Here is a 17,563-nt window from a genome sequence, read left to right as displayed (position 1 = left end):
CGGCTCCCACTCCAGACTCAGAGGCATCTACTTCCACTACAAAAGAACACAAAGGATTGGGGTGTCTCAAGATTGGAGCTGTGGTAAACAGGGTCTTGAGCTTAACAAAAGCAGTAGTTGCCGAGTCCATCTAGGAGAGTGTGTGAGTGGTTCCCCTAAGAAGAGAAGTGAGAGGTGAGGCGATGGTACTGAAATTTCTAATGAACCGGCGATAGAAATTAGCAAATCCCAGAAACCTCTGAAGTTCTTTGACGGTCTTTGGCTGAGGCCACTCTATGACAGCCCTCACTTTCTCTTGATCCATGTGAACTCCATCTGCATCAATTATATAGCCCAGGAAGCTGATGCATTTCTGATTAAATTCACATTTTTCTGCCATCAAAAGAGCCCATTAAGTAAAAGACAGTGAAGAACCTCCCGAACCTGGGAAATATGCTCAGAGAGAGATGGAGAATAGATAAGAATATCATCAATGTAGACAATAGCACAGCGATTAAGGAAGCATCTCAGAACTTCATTTACAAAGGCTTAAAACACCGAAGGAGCATTAACTAAGCCAAAGGGCATGACCAAATATTCATAACAGCCACTGTGAGTGATAAATGCCATCTTACACTCGTCACCCTCTCTTATCCTGATCAGATTATAAGTGCTGCGGAGATCTAGTTTTGTGAAAAATCGAGTTCCATGCACCTGTCCTAGAGCAGCTGGCACCAAAGGTAAAGGGGAAAGGTATTTGATGGTGATCTCGTTCAGACCTCTATTATCAATGCATGGCCACAATCTCCCATCCTTCTTGGAAACAAAAAAGAAACTTGCAGCTGCTGGGGAGGTAGATGGATGAATGATCCCAAGTTTCAAAGCCTGCTGTATGTATTCCTCCATGGCTTGAGTCTCTGGAAGGGAAAGGAGGTAGATGCGTCCTCTGGGAGGAGAGGTACCTGGAAGAATGTCAATGGCACAGTCCCAAGGGCGGAGGTAACTGCGAAGCTCGGGACTTGTTGAACATTGCTGCCAAATCCATAAACTTGGAGGGGAATTCTGGAGGCGTGGAAAGCAGGGGACTCTCGATGTTAGTTGCTCTACAAGGGACAGACAATGAGAACCCCAAGCGAGTATCTCAGCATCAGTCCACAAAATGGTTGAATTTTGGTGAGAGAGCCAGGGAAATCCCAGAATGACTTCTGTACCTGGGGAGTCGATAACCATCAGAGAGAGCTGCATGCCCAAACATCTTACCGTCGCTCGATTGATGAAATTGCCTGCTGATCCAGAGTCTATCAGCGCAGAGACAAAGATTGTTTCAGTGCCCCATCTTAGCTTCACCAAGACATTGTATTGAAAAGTAGACCGGAAACGGGCATTGGTCAGGACTCACTCTGACATCATAAGAAACTAAAGCAGCTCCAGGACGGACATGACCGGACTGGCCACAGTACAGATGCTGGGTAAGCCTCCTCTGTTGTTCTTTAGACGAAAGTCTAGTGTGGCCCAGTGACGTGTTTAGAACCGAGTGTTGGACTTGGCTGCGGGGATTGCTGCCTTCTGATTCGGAGCAAGTTATCCAGTCAAATAGCGAGCTGTATAAGTTTCTCAAGACCTAGGGCATCATCATGGCAGGCTGTTTCCAAATGCAGCTCGTTGCTCAAGCCCTGGCGAAACGTGGTGAGGAGGGCTGGTTCACTCCAGTGGCTAGTGACTACTAGAATGCAGAACTGTACAGCATATTCAGCAGCTGACAGGGAGCCCTGACAAAGTGCCAACATCCCACATCCCTCCCTTCAGCAGGGTGTTCAAATACGTCTCTGAAATGGGTGAGAAATACTGTAAGGGACCAGGTGAGTTCTCCCTGTTGTGACCACACGGCAGATGCCCACTGCAGTGCTTTACCAGTGAGGAGAGTGAGAACAAATGCTATCTTCGCCTCTTCAGTTGGGAATGCAGTGGGTTGGTGGGGAAAATACAAGAAGCCAGACAGTGGTCCGGTGAGCCATCATATTTATCAGGAGTGGCGAGACAGACTGATTGAGCTTCTGCTGCAGGTGTAAGTCTCAGGACCCGCCTCTACAGAAGGGGGAGCAAGTGATAGAGTGGCCAATTCTTCTGTCAGGGATGACAAACAGAAATAACCAGAGGTGTAGAGGACCCAGGCGCAGAGCAGAGGGAACAGGTCAGGAATGGACTTGGGGTCGAATACCAGCAGACAGGGCAATACAGGAGATCCAGGAGTTGTAGTCAAAGGAAAACAGGCAAGAGGTCAATATCACAGCAAACAGGGTACTAAAGGAAGTCCAGAAGTCAGGAAACAAGGAAACAGGCAAAGGTTGAAATCCAGGAAGGCAAACACTAACAATAAGGGCTTAGGCTAGAAGAGGCAAAACAAGAATTGGCAAGAAGACACTGCAGCAGAAGGATATATATAGGTGCATCAGAGGAAGGCAGTGGTGAGTGGAAAGAAGGGCTGGACCAATGAGAGACTGGGAATGCTAGGACATGTGCACATGATAGTGAGGAATGCAATGTCTGGAGTGCTGTTCAGAATTCAGGAGATGATGACCTCTGGTGGCGAGTGGGAGAAGTGTGAGGTGAGTGCATGACATTGTGTTCCCCAGGTAAATATTATGACACACATCTGAACAAACTGAGAGAGCATACATGTCTGTTACATTTTTCAAATTGGTTTATGATATATTTGATCTGGAAGAATGGTATGTATCTTACTTATACACTATAACAACACAGAAAGACTCATAAAACCGTGATTGTAGAAATGCCGTCAGTTACGGTTTAAGGGGTCATGTGCATGAACAAGGAGGAATAAAAGACAATAAAAAACACATAAGTATACATTACCATTTCATGGGAAAGACCATTGTAATCAACCAGTGCAGCAAGTCTGGTTCTTGATTAGGTCAGATATAAGATGATTAAGTAACATTAGACAACACAAGCCGGGATTTAAAAGTATCTATAGCAGGGGATACCTTAACATGTTAATGAATCCTTCAATTCCAGGCTTTTTTCTCAATCATCCAGATACAAGTACCAAAACTAGCACATTGCAAAATGTATTTTGTATTGATTGTATTACTGTATTTTTGTAATGCTTTAAAATGCTGTTTGTGTAAACTGTAATTCACCCTAGATAAAGACGTCTGCTAAGACATAAATAATAGTAATAGTAATAGTGATAGTAATAGTTATAATCCATCACATGAAATAAGATTAAAATGATGCAGCCCCATCATAATTGGAATTTATATATTTTTATACCAAATATAATGTCACCTTTTACATTTCATTTGATGTTTGACAGTATTGACTTATATCTGGGAAATTAATTTCTGGTTGGGCATAAGGGAAGGGGAGAACAATTATCCAGATTCATTTCAGGGCCATTTTAAAACAGTATAGTTCAACACTAAAGCAATTCTGAGCTCTTCCCCTAGAGAAAACACTGAATTCTAAGATGGTCACGACAGTCTGCTAGACGACATAAGCCATTAAGCTTTCAGCAAATAAGCTCTGAGGTCCAATGTAATTGCATTGCTGCACTAAAACAATGTACACACAAAATAATAAATTATAAAAAATTTACAATCAAAATACTTTAAGAAAACATATACAAATAAATCAGGCCTCAGACAGGTTTAGGACATCAACACCTGTATTTCAAGGAAGACGAGACATATCTTCCTTGTCTTCTATAGGACAGGTCTGTGCTCTTCTAAGCTCTAGGTTGGGCTCTAGCTTTGTATTGGTTTTTCCAACACACTTCATAACCAGGACCCCGAGGCAAAATTTTCACCTCAACAAGCTTGTGGAAATGACACCAAGCCTGTGGAAACGGCATGCATCTACATAATTGCTACTCCAGCAAGATACGGTTGCTTCTTTCAGAATGAATAGACATGATAAATCCTGCCAGTCTGACCAATTTAAAAGACGTGAAGAAGCTTATATAAAGAAAATATTACCTACAAGCACTTAGAATGAAAACAAAATGTGCTAAACTACAACACGCCGAAGGATTGGTAGAATGTGATTTGTACATTGAATGCCCCATTTCCAATGGCCCCGGACGCTTAAATGGGTGTTTCCACTGGCTAAGCATCTAGACGCGCCCGTGCTTTGTGGACAGTTAACAATCTGGTGCTAGACGTGTCCGTAAGCGTCCGTCCCGCCCACATGTTTCGCTTTCAGTAGCAGAGGTGTGATGTTGACTTGTAGACAGACAGGGAAGAGATCAGATACATAGTGTCGTGCCGTGCCATGTGCGATCACGAAGAAATTCGTTTTATTAGCAGCATGAAGTGAAATCCACATACAGAAACAATGACTGCTTACAGTTAATATCCGAGTGCATTAAAAACTTGGATTTCACAGGACCCCAGTACAGTGCTGTGACTAGTTAAAAATAAACTGAAGGATAATAATCGGATCGGTAGCAGCCAATTTTATTAATATTTTATGAACAGCTGGCCGATGTTTGAGGCTGTGTTAAGTGAATGGTGTGCAGGAAAATCTGTAGACACAATCAGTATGAAGGCGAACACGATTTAGTTAATGTGTGCCCATTTACAAGATAAATTAATGAATAAATAAATACAGCAGATCTGGGTTTCCCTCTAAAACATTAAGGACTGGTTTAATAAATGCGTCCATAAACTGAGAGTGCACACTTTAGTTAAACTAACTTGCTATATTGTAGCTGGATGATTAATCCTGAAACGTGTGTATTTTATTTCAACTTTAACTTGCCCTGGTTAAGGACATCTGTTAAGTAAATTATAAATAATTCGGCAAAAAGTATTGTTTGCAGTTACAAATCTGCAGAAAGAGTAATAAATTAAGGGAGTCACGCTGTGCTGTTTAAAATACATATATACTAGCACAAATGATGACGATAATAATAACACTACATATTTGCTATTTAGTATTATTGTTGCACATGGAAACGTATTCTTATGGGGACGTGCTTGTCTGAATATAATGTTGTCTATACACGTTTAGCTCTTCATGATATCTCTTAACAGAAACGTGTATTTATTACACTGTTTACAATCATGTAAAGCAGAAAGAATAAAACAGACACAAAAGTAATTTCCACGTCAGGCTCTATCGCTCGTAGTGTTGTTCTCTGTCTCTGTTTTTAAAACGAAACACAAACCAAACCCACAGTCGCTGCTGCTCCCATCAGAGGGACGGACTTCACAACGGCCTAGTTTTGCAAAAAAAGCTCTGGGACACGTCTGAGGACGTTACGCCATGGCACGACACGGATGCTTAAGCCAGTGGAACCGAGGCATAAGTCAGGAGCCAGATGTGTGGATTCCAACGACAGCTGCTTTAACTATTTCAGTCACCTGTAGTTCCTTTCACACAAGTTCTTACTTCACACTAGCCAAATTGCACCTTGTTTCAGATTTGAATAGTGTTCTGACAGAATACTGCAAGACTAAAGGATCCCTTGACTGCCCTATTATTTTGCAAATGTTAACAGACAGTTTACTTGCCCACCAAATCTGAACCTTATGTATTCCTACACAGTAGCTACCTTGCTCAAGCACAGAAAATATTTTATTGTTAGTCTGAAATGCTGTTTGGAAAGTTCATTTGTGACTCACTGCATGAGTCATTTTTCATTACCAGGCGAGTGCAGACATGTATTTGAGTATTTGTTAACCAGACTACTGAACATGTTGAAGGGAACTCTTTTTGTATGTGTGTGTTTGGTGGGGGAGTGGGATTACACTTTTTTTTTGTAAAAGTAAACAGTAATTAAATAACAAAACCCCAAATCAACAAAACAAAACAAAAACAAAGCACCACTATATAAGTGTCTAATCCTTCAAATCTAATCTGTCACCATTCAATTTGAATAGGAAAATATGGCAAGGCTAACAGAGAGGAAAAACTGGGAATTTTACATTTAAAACTTCATATGGAATGGATATCTGTATTTAAGACATCACATTATATCATACACCCAACAGACTTTATTGTAAATTTGAAAAATACTGCACACAGATTAGAATTAGAATCTAGCAGAATACCTTTACACAAAATATCTTACACAGACACCAGAGGGTGAATTTGAAATCATTTGAAAGCTGAATCAACTCCCCTTGTTTCCTTGGGAACCTTACAAAAATGCCCGGATGAGACTGTCATATTATTAAGCTCCTTGCAACCAAACAATCAAGATTGACAGCATGGCATCCTCTCCTTTGTCAACTTTTTAATGTTCTTATGCTCAAATTTATAGCAGCAAACAGGATCTTGTTTTACATCACTAAAGAACAGAGCACAAGGAGGTCTGCCCAGTTAACATTGCTATGTAGCAAAAACACATTGAGGAGAAACACCCATGTGTCAGAGATTTTTGCAATAGTCCTATTTTGCCACCCTGCCTTTTTCCCCTTTTCTCTTGTAACTCTTTCTGATGTCTCCAAAATCTAGTTCTTCTATCTGCCTTCTTGATCCTTGGCCTACAGATTTACTTCATGCATGTAACAGGGAACATGCCTCTAATATTTCATGCAACGTTCATTTATCCCAACAACCTGATTTAGTTCCTAAACACCTGTATTTAAAAAGCCTACTCTTGACTGCCCTGTTCTGTATCATGTTATGCCTATTTCTTATCTTCCCTTCTATCCAGGACTCATGAACACCACTAACGATAACCATATTCTTGGAGATCGTCAACATGGATTTAGACGAGGCAGATTATGTTTGACAAATTTATTAGAGTTTTTTTAACATACAATTATCAGTATGCAGTATTAGGGCCTGTACTTTTTCTAATCTATATTAATGATCTGGACTCTGGGATAGTTAGCAAACTTGTCAAATTTGCAGATGATACTAAAATAGGTGGCTCAGCAGATACAATCTCATCAGCACAGGTTATTCAAAGGGACTTATAATAATAATAATAATAATATTCAGTTGTGGGCTGACACCTACAGATGAAATTCAATGTAGACATGTGCAAGATATTACATGCAGGTAACAAAAATGTCGACTATAATTACACTATGGGAGGAATAGAATTAGATAAGTAACGCATGAGAAAGACCTAGGAGTCTATGTGGACTCCTCACTTTCCCCATCCAAACAATGTGGGGAACAATAAAAAGGCAAACAGAATTTTAGGGTATATTGTCAAAAGTGCAGAATTTAAAAGAAGGGAAGTAATGTTAAGACTGTACAATGCACTAGTTAGACCTCATCTGGAATACTGTGTACAGTTCTGGGCTCCACACTTCAAGAAAGATATCATTGCTCTAGAGGCAGTTTAGAGGAGAGCAACCAGACTTATTCCAGGTTTGAAGGGAATGTCCTGGAAATAGACTGGATAGTATCCTTGGTTCACATGAAATACAGGGATTTGTCTGGCTTACACTATTCTTGGATGAACTCTGGTTGCACAACATCTTTTTTTTTTAACTGGTATCTTATTTGACTCCTAGATATAATCTGTTTTAAAATCACCTTTAAACCATCTCTGAAACTTTGCTACAGTTTGTCAGTATGTTTCGTTACCTGATGCTGGGATGCCTTGGCATAGATTCTATGAGTATCTGGAACTCTACTGGGGGGATGGAACATCATTCTTCCAAAATATATTCCCTCATTTGGTGTTTTGATGATGGTGGTGGAGAGCGCTGTCTAACACGTTGACCCAAAATTTCCCATAAGTGTTCAATAGAAATGTTTCACCGCAGGATAAAGGTGATCACTATGTAATGATTTGTAACCCATCCCTCTAAGGGGACAAGTGGACCAAAACCATGCCAGGAAAAAGCCCCCCACAACATAACAGAGTCTCTGGACCCCCTCAATATAGGGATCAAGCAGTCAGGCCTGTACCATTCTCTTGGTGTTGCCACACATGCACTCGTCCACTTGTCAAGAACACCAGCCAGTTGAGCGGTCTCTGTGACAGCAGCTCTTGCCATTCGTGCCCCAATAATGAACCTTCTTTCAAAGTCACTTAGATCCTTTCCTCTTGCCATCTTCATCCACAATTGAGGTCAACTGGGCCTGCTCGGCATGTTCATACATGCCACAGAGCATTATAGGATTTGAATTGCTTAAATGTATCATGTAGTACAACTGTTTAGAGGCATCTGCATTCGTTATGTTCCTCCACTCATTTATTCAGTTTTTTCCTTTAATTTGTCACCCGTATGTATATATATAGGTGTATATACACTCACCTAAAGGATTATTAGGAACACCATAATAATACTGTGTTTGACCCCCTTTCGCCTTCAGAACTGCCTTAATTCTACGTGGCATTGATTCAACAAGGTGGTGAAAGCATTCTTTAGAAATGTTGGCCCATATTGATAGGATAGCATCTCGCAGTTGATGGAGATTTGTGGGATGCACATCCAGGGCACGAAGCTCCCGTTCCACCACATCCCAAAGATGCTCTATTGGGTTGAGATCTGGTGACTGTGGAGGCCAGTTTAGTACAGTGAACTCATTGTCATGTTCAAGAAACCAATTTGAAATGATTCGACCTTTGTGACATGGTGCATTATCCTGCTGGAAGTAGCCATCAGAGGATGGGTACATGGTGGTCATAAAGGGATGGACATGGTCAGAAACAATGCTCAGGTAGGCCGTGGCATTTAAACGATGCCCAATTGGCATTAAGGGGCCTAAAGTGTGCCAAGAAAACATCCCCCACACCATTACACCACCACCACCAGCCTGCACAGTGGTAACAAGGCATGATGGATCCTTGTTCTCATTCTGTTTACGCCAAATTCTGACTCTACCATCTGAATGTCTCAACAGAAATCGAGACTCATCAGACCAGGCAACATTTTTCCAGTCTTCAACTGTCCAATTTTGGTGAGCTTGTGCAAATTGTAGCCTCTTTTTCCTATTTGTAGTAGAGATGAGTGGTACCCGGTGGGGTCTTCTGCTGTTGTAGCCCATCCGCCTCAAGGTTGTACGTGTTGTGGCTTCACAAATGCTTTGCTGCATACCTCGGTTGTAACGAGTGGTTATTTCAGTCAAAGTTGCTCTTCTATCAGCTTGAATCAGTCGGCCCATTCTCCTCTGACCTCTAGCATCAACAAGGCATTTTCGCCCACAGGACTGCCGCATACTGGATGTTTTTCCCTTTTCACATCATTCTTTGTAAACCCTAGAAATGGTTGTGCGTGAAAATCCCAGTAACTGAGCAGATTGTGAAATACTCAGACCGGCCCGTCTGGCACCAACAACCATGCCACACTAAAAATTGCTTAAATCACCTTTCTTTCCCATTCAGACATTCAGTTTGGAGTTCAGGAGATTGTCTTGACCAGGACCACATCCCTAAATGCATTGAAGCAACTGCCATGTGATTGGTTGGTTAGATAATTGCATTAATGAGAAATTGAACAGGTGTTCCTAATAATCCTTTAGGTGAGTGTATATATATATATATATATATATGTATATACACACATAAAGATATATGTGTCTGTGCACCCTTTGTTTACTGATATACAATTGTATTGAAATAGTGCTGCAAAATGTACAGAATTGCTTACAAGCACTAACATGTTTCAAATGTTGGAATACATATTACTTTCAATGTTGCATTTACTCATGCATGATGAAGTAATCAATATTGTCAAAAGTTTCAAAGGCAAATGATTAAAGTTACTTTGTATTTTTGTTGTAATTAATTTAAATGTCCATGCAGAAATACAATTTGTGAAGAACGTTTATATGCTTCAGTAACAATTTACTCCCTGCTAAGAGCCATATGTAGTCAAATTTTGTATTTTGCTGGTCCATGTCATTATGTTTGTAGTATTGGACTGAAACACTACCTAGTAAGTGTAAAACTGAATAATTGTTTTCTGATATTAGCTGTGACTTTTAATTATACTTATTAACATACAAAACACACCTGTAGTGAATACAGCAAATGTATGTTTTGATTAAATTAATAATATAGTATGAATATTATTAAAACATATTCTTCTAACTAGACATAATTTATTAATATATTGATACAATATATAGGTAATAGAAGTAAAATATATTTAGATTGAACTTTTAAATATAACAAATACAACAAAAAATATACACTTTTTATATTGTACTAATATATTAAGAATATAGTCACATATATTAGACATATATTTTGGAAGTATTTATCAGGGTTGGGGTCAATTCAAATTAAATTGAAATTCATGGGCTAATTCCAACTCAAATCTTATACTTTTTTGAATTGATCAATTCCAATTTTAATTCTTAATGACTCTTGTAATTCAAATTCATGAATTGGAATTGTGAATGTTTCAATCTTTGGAATTGGAATTGAACTGGAATTTTGACATTTTAAGCTGGAATTGAATTTGTAATTGTCAATATCTCAGACTTCAGAATTTGAATTGGAAATGCTTTTCATGTGCCTTGTTTTAATCATTTTACCATTTTACCCTTTTTAATCCATTATGAATCCTCTATAATTATGTATTATCTGTTCTTAAACTATTTTATTTGTAATAAAAAAAAATTCATCACATTTTTCAATGACTTACACAATACAATGTTTACAAGACAATGTTTTATTATTAAAATTACAGGCAAATGCTTCTCAGCAGCTTCTCGGGTCAATTGTTCCTGGCCTCCTAGCAACTGAGGAATTTCTATTATCTGAATCTTAGCCAATGAGTTCCTCATCCACCTAATAGACAGTCATACAAGACAGTGTCCTAGTCCTGTCCTACCCTCTTGTTGGGAAGGATATATCACAAGAACCATCTCAATTACTTGCAATTACCCACTGTTCTAAAACTTACTATATAAGGACCTACCTCGCTCTCCTTGTTTGTTAGGTAGAAGGATTGTGGTGGTTTTGACTTGGACTGTTACTGAGAACCCTGATTTTGTGATTGAACCTGGACTGGCTGAGGACCCACTGCCTACTGATTTGGACAAACACTTCTACAATGTCAGACAAGCCTCTGGTGTTTGACCACTTTGAAAACTTAAGTGATGGTAACAAAGAAGGAAACCATTAAGGATTAAGGAATTGGAATATTGAATTGGAATTGAGCTAGCAGAATTGATCTGAATTTGGAATTGAGATGAATTGAATTGAAAAGGAATTTAGGAAAGTGTTTTGGATAATGAATTGATGTGTTGGAATTTAAAGGGATAAAAAATTGAATTGGAATTGAATTAGTTGACCCCAGCCCTGGTATTTATACACTACTGGTCAAAAGTTTATTGTCACAATGTACTCTTAAATTAAAGCATAGAACAAATAAACAATTGAAGATAAAAAATAAATAATGGAATCATTTTGTTTGTTTAATCGTTTGAGAATTAAACGTGCTGGTAGCTAAGAGAATACCTTTCAAACAATGTGCGCATTGCACAGGAGCTGCGTGTAAAACTGCCAAATAATGCTTAAGAGGGTGTAGTAACACAGTATATAACTCTGAAATGTACATTATTTTTCAGTTTTTGGTAACCTAACCTTTTTTTGTAAACTCTGGCAGTTTACCACTTACCTTTGTACCATTTCAGGTTATTCACTGGACTTGAACTGCTTAAATTTCCATAAAAACTGGAAAAATTGGGGTTAGTGTAGTGTAGTGTATGTTGTCACAAATATTTAACAATATATTAAAACAGCAATAATTTGAGTATTACAAATATATTTAAATTTATAAAATATATTTAAAATATATTTTGACTATATTATTTCTAAATATGTTCTGGGTAAAATATATTTTACAAAACATATTACCAATATATATTTATTCTGTAAGTGAATGGCTACTTCAAGCCTACTGCTGCAATTCAGTCTATCCTTGGCTTTTCCACAACTATACAAAAAAGCAGGAGTCTTGTCCAGATGGATTCGCTTTTTGTTTTGAATGTAGTTCATTGGTTTACCTGTCAGATTTACAGTTCAATTTGAAAGTCTTCTGCTGACATATAGCCTAAATCTCCCCAGAACACTATACATCCTTATATATAAAGATACAAATCAAAGTAGGTTCCTCAGAGAAGACTTTCTAAATACTGAAGTAACTTTCTGTCATTTTATAGATATGACAGACTGCAATGAAAAGCAATAGTCATATTGAGCAGTGACCTTTAATATACAGAGTCGTAATACCAAATCAGAGCTTAAGGCTTTAATCTGAAAAAACTAAACACCTGAAGGAAACCAGTTCAAAGTGCATGTTCGGAAGTTAAATATGAGCTCTGAAAAGGTTCTTGAGAGTGATAATCTGCTGTAGCATTAAAAAACAACCAGACAAATACACAGTCACCACAGATACAAGTCTATTTGATTCAAGATGAAAAATAAATAATTATGTAGCTGTTAGATCACAAAAACAATCAAGAAGTGTGCTCGGAAACCCTTTCACTATTTATTATTCCATTTTGTGGTTGCTCTTCATCGACTCCCAAAACATTACTGCTTCATGTAAGCAAAGCCCCGTTCAATTAGCACATGGTACTGCCTATGAGGATTGCAATTAACAAGACAGAGGAATAATCATGGTGGGGTTAAAACATAGAACGCCTCAGTTTCTCTGTAGACCCCAGAATGGGGGGGGGGAACACAAAACACAACACAGTGAAACAAAAACAAAAAAGGAGGTGATTTATTTAACATAAAAGACTTAAAGAGAGGCAGGTGCAGCCAGGTCTAATTAGTGGATAAAAACAAAAATAATAAGGCAGGAAAATAAATAAATAAAACCCAGAGAGTGAAGTACCCCTCCAGCGACTGAAGGTGAATAATTAAAACATGTGAGCGGCAGGGTGTAACAAAGGGAATTATTCCAGATTTAAACATCTACAAAAACCGAACACGGCACAGGCAGAGAAAGGGAATTGAATGGCCAGAAATAGAGAGCACAAAGGAGAAAATGAGAAGGGGGGAGGGAGGGAGGGAGAAAGGGAAAGAGACAGGGGTTCAGAATATGGGAGGCAGAGAGAGAGACTGACAGAAGGGGGAATTGTGGAAGACGGGGAATTGTAGGGAAAGAGAGAGAGCGATCAGAAATGGAAGAGAGGGAGAAAGGGGAGGAAATCTGCAAAGGGGGGAAGAGGAGAGAGGGTGAAAGGGAACTGGGGAAGAGTGAGTGGTGCTGGAAAGTGTCAGGGGATAGGGAGATAGGAATCTGAAAAAAGTGGAGACCATTTGAGGTGAGGTAATGTATAAAAAGCTAGGCAGAGGGAAACAAGAATTTGCACAACATTATTATACATATCAGCATGTATACCTGTCGCCCAATCAGCACTACAGCTACTCGGGAGTAAAGCAAATTGTGATACATAATCATTTACATTGAATTTAACTTAAAATAAACATTAATTTTCACATTTATTTAATAGGCATCATGCAGGTATAAGCGATTTAAAAAGATTTTAGGTATACGGTCACTTCCACTTTGTCACCATGACACCCATAGCAATGGGGATGCCAGCTCAACCTTTCTCCTGATACAATCGAACTGAATGCCACAAAGGTCACTCCATTTCAACTGAAGTAAAGTTTTCTGCATTTCACGGAATGAAGAAATCAATGCAGATTGACCTATGTAGACTTATATACTGCAGCTGAAAAATATGTTTAAAACTCTTTTATGTTTCCAAAATAACACATACTAAGCTGTAGTGACACCAAGTGCTATCAAATCCTTAACGGTGTGGTATGATTATGTAAGGAACTTGGCCATCTGAATGCAACACTTCCAATGTCTAAAACCATTTAGAACAGATCAGGCAAAAAAAGACGTGATATCAATAGCAAGGGATACATCAGTGAAACATGGCAGTGCAGTGAAGAGTAAATGTGTGCAATGTGACATGTTAAACTGTTTGCTGTTTGGCATAATACAACTGTCCATAAAAATAAGCTGATGTCTTAAGTGGGGTAAACCACCATTTTTTAAAACTATTTTATAAGGTAATAATAACTGTCTGTAGATCCTTGAAGCAGTAGCGAGACACTTCCATATTTACATAGATTGTACTGATTTTAAGGTCTGCATTTTGTGGTTTATACTCCTAGATGGACCAAAGATACAGGCGTAGGGAAGCTATATTATTATACAACTTATACAGCTGCCCATGTTATTGACTATTGACATTTTTTTTAATTAGGACTTGAGCCCCATGCCTTCATACAAAATACAAAAGTCAAATGAATCTGGTGGACCAATTCCTGTAATTAGATACTCACTCAGAAAACTAGAAATAAATGTTTATCTTTAAATAACATTTAGTTCCCATTTATATCATGTTTTCCCATTAAAACGTGTTTAACATGTTTAGGTCTACTGAGCAGCATTTCTTCCAAAAATAACAAAACAATACACATTTAATATTAAGATGGTGTAGAATTTGTTTGTTAATGACTCATATATGATAACACCAAAAGTGTTCCTGAAGCTTGCCCAGCTCTTGGTCTTAACTCTGCTCTGGTTATGTCATAAACAGGGAGCAGAACAGATCCCCTACGCTCTCTTAAGCTACATAATGTAAATACTAATAAGGAAATTGTGTTTTTTGTCAATACATATATTTTTTCCCACAAAATATTTAGCAACTTTTAAGCAAGCAATGATAATTAAACTAAAGCAATCAGGTGTGTTGAAAAGAAGAGTGGAGTAGGCAGCTGAGATTCTCTAGATTCAACATTACCCAAGAAAAAGGGAAAAACAAATTCCCACCTCTCCCACGCCAGTCTGCAAGATCTTCAGCCCAGTCTCTGATTCCAAAAACGTCTTCTCTGCCACTGATGGGAGAAAATAAAACATTTAAATGAAATGTCCCCCTTGCCTTGCAAACAATGGCAGACTTGTTAAATTTGGGACTTGCATGTTATTTCACCCCCTTTTGTTTCACCCCAATTTGGAATAACCAATTCCTCAACAACAACTCCCCGCTTTGAGGCAAAACCTGTATCGGAGGCTTTGATGCAGATCCATCTGTTGCCAACCTCAACCTGCAGGTGTCCGTGCAGCCACACGGAGGTGCTGTGCAAAGTATTGAAGATTACCCAGCCGATTTCTCCCAACCTGGCCCCACTGGCGTTTAGAGGCTTTTGCATTGCCTTGGAGACCATCTTGATCCAGGCTATGGCATGAATTCTGTACTCCAAGTGAAGTCTTCCACCAGATTTGCCTCTCAGGAGCCCCGGTGTCAAACTCTTTTTTGTAGTACTAGTCAGCTATACTACTTTGTACCCAGGAGCATCATAGGCATAGCATTGTTTTATGTTAACCTTACGGTGGTACATGAACCTTTCCCAGAGGAAGCAGAGCCTAATGATGGTTTATTATGTGTGCCATCTGGGATACAGTGAACTAAAAGCAAAGCATTTCAAAGCTGAATGAAATACAAGGACAACATTAAAGCCTGGGAGAAAATGAATCTTCATTTATTTCATTTGCACTGCTGCTTTGTATTTATTTGTTTGTTTTTCAAATAGCCTTTTTCCTGGTTTTATGAATTATAGGTCAATCTGACTCTCTGGACATCTTAGAGAAGTGTCACCAAATAGTTATCTAGTTGAATTTGTAATGATTGATGCCTTGTACTTCTGTATTTTTGCACTTTGTTTGCACTTATGTTGTAAGTCGCCCTGGATAAGGGCTTCTGCCAAGAAATAAAAATAATAATAATAATAAAATAGGTGACTAGGTCTTGAGGCAAAGTATATATCAGTATACCAAATGCATGCAAAGTTGCTCACTTTATCTGTTGCCTGTTTATAATATTAATAGCTACTTTGAAAAAGAGAGTCATACATACATATACTTAAGATCAATTATTTTTCAAAGGATCCAACATTTTTCAGTGGAGGAACCTATTGGTGAAAATGTCGACAGTTTACTTTGAAACTTTCTTTCAAGATTCAAGTGGGGGTGTTTATATGTTGGTGTGGGGGGGAGGGCTCCCACAATTTTCTCAGCAAAAGAACTTCCACAAACCTTTGAAATAACTGCCGTTTTTGTCTTGCTCTCAGATGGATAATTTGACTCCCTACAGAAAATTGCCTTCAATCAAACTACACTTTGCAATGAATTTTGCTTCTTTACTTTGTCCTCCTACTTATGTCCAGAGAGACTTTGTGATTACGGGCAAGGTTTTCTTCAAGAAAATACAAAAATTTGTTCTCTAATGCTAGAGTGTGGTACAGGAATTTCAAAACTTTTATATAAATGAAAATGGTATAAGACTGTATGATTTGTAATTATATTCCATTAGCTTTTATCATGACAAATAAGCCCATTTCCTTTTCAGAGTGTCTCAGGCAGAAATCCTGAAACCCTACTGGAAAGACCGACCCCCCTTGTCTCTGACCTTTCACTTCCTATTGCCATGCAGCCAAGCATTTAACTTCATAGGAGATAAAAGATGATTTGTCATAAATATTTCAAGCACCTCTCTCATTAGGGGATCTTGGAATCAAGGAAAGAGAATCTTCATTAGCTTGGGATTTTAATTTACAGAAAACACAAAGCCTCAGAGAGGTACAGGCTTTGGCCTTATCGTTGTAGACATGTTGGAGAGAGAATCACAAAGATCTAATCTAAAATCGCTTTCAGACCAACTCCTGTTCTTAACCCTTTTGAAAACCACTCTAAATATCTATAAAAACTAAAACAGAATTCACATTTTAACAGTATACTTTGGCAGTGGATCAAAAGGCCAAAACCGTGTCTATTAATTTTGTATTATCTTTTTTGTCACCTTTAATGTGTTGTGTCAAACATGTCTCAAGGGCTCTTTGACCAGGAAGAAAGGCAATCAAAAACTGCACTATACTTGATCTCATTGTCTTTGGATCTGATTTACAAAACAATTTACCAGCAAACTTAGGCCTTGACTAAAATCAAAACTTCAAGCTACCCTCAATTTACAAATTACTAACTTGTATCGAATCACAGACTAATTTATTTTATAAATAAAGGTCAAAGATTTTATGTGGTCTAGGCCGAAATATTACACCATATTTTACTAGTAAATAAACACATTTAATCTGTAAGTTATTTCCGATTTAAGTGTTGTGTTACCTAAGGAGTTTCCTGTCCTTTTTTTAACCTGTGTACTCGTATATTTCTGTCTCTTCTTAAACCCTGTAATCATACACTATCTTAGCTTCAGCCTCAACATTTTGAAACATATAAATGTTCTCTCTTGAGCGAACAAGAAAATAAAACTTGGTGATGATATTACAAGCATTTTCACATCCCTATGTCCTCCATTGCTGAGATCCCTGTAGAATCAGCTGGCAGCAGCGGCAGGAGAGATGTCCCCAGATATGACAGTGCCTTTATGGAGCCACAAAAGAGAGAAACCCTTTATAACCTCTGCAGGGAACCATTGGGTAATATCCCTCAGTTGGATAAACAGGGTGCCAGCCTTCTGCCGCTGCTAACAGCTGGGAAATGCTAACAGAATGGCATAGCACAGGCTATCAGCAGAGGTATGAATCTCAAATGGTGAAATTAGTCTTGTGTTTTTGGGAAGAAAAAGTCCCAGAAGTAACCTTGCAACG

General features: G+C 38.5%; 1 protein-coding gene across 2 annotated transcripts in view; it reads right to left on the bottom strand.

Annotated features, from left to right (window-relative positions):
- The window catches only part of LOC136711559 (receptor-type tyrosine-protein phosphatase-like N), a 141,201-nt gene that overhangs the window by 41,878 nt on the left and 81,760 nt on the right, over positions 1-17,563 (bottom strand). For both annotated transcript variants that reach the window (XM_066687892.1, XM_066687891.1), the window contains one exon: positions 14,730-14,794. In XM_066687892.1, coding sequence (XP_066543989.1) covers positions 14,730-14,794 — 65 coding nt within the window. The remainder of the gene's footprint in view (positions 1-14,729; positions 14,795-17,563) is intronic.

The sequence above is a fragment of the Amia ocellicauda genome, chromosome 16 (genome assembly GCF_036373705.1).
Source record: "Amia ocellicauda isolate fAmiCal2 chromosome 16, fAmiCal2.hap1, whole genome shotgun sequence".
NCBI lineage: Eukaryota > Metazoa > Chordata > Actinopteri > Amiiformes > Amiidae > Amia > Amia ocellicauda.
This window is presented reverse-complemented; position numbering and strand designations above follow the sequence as displayed.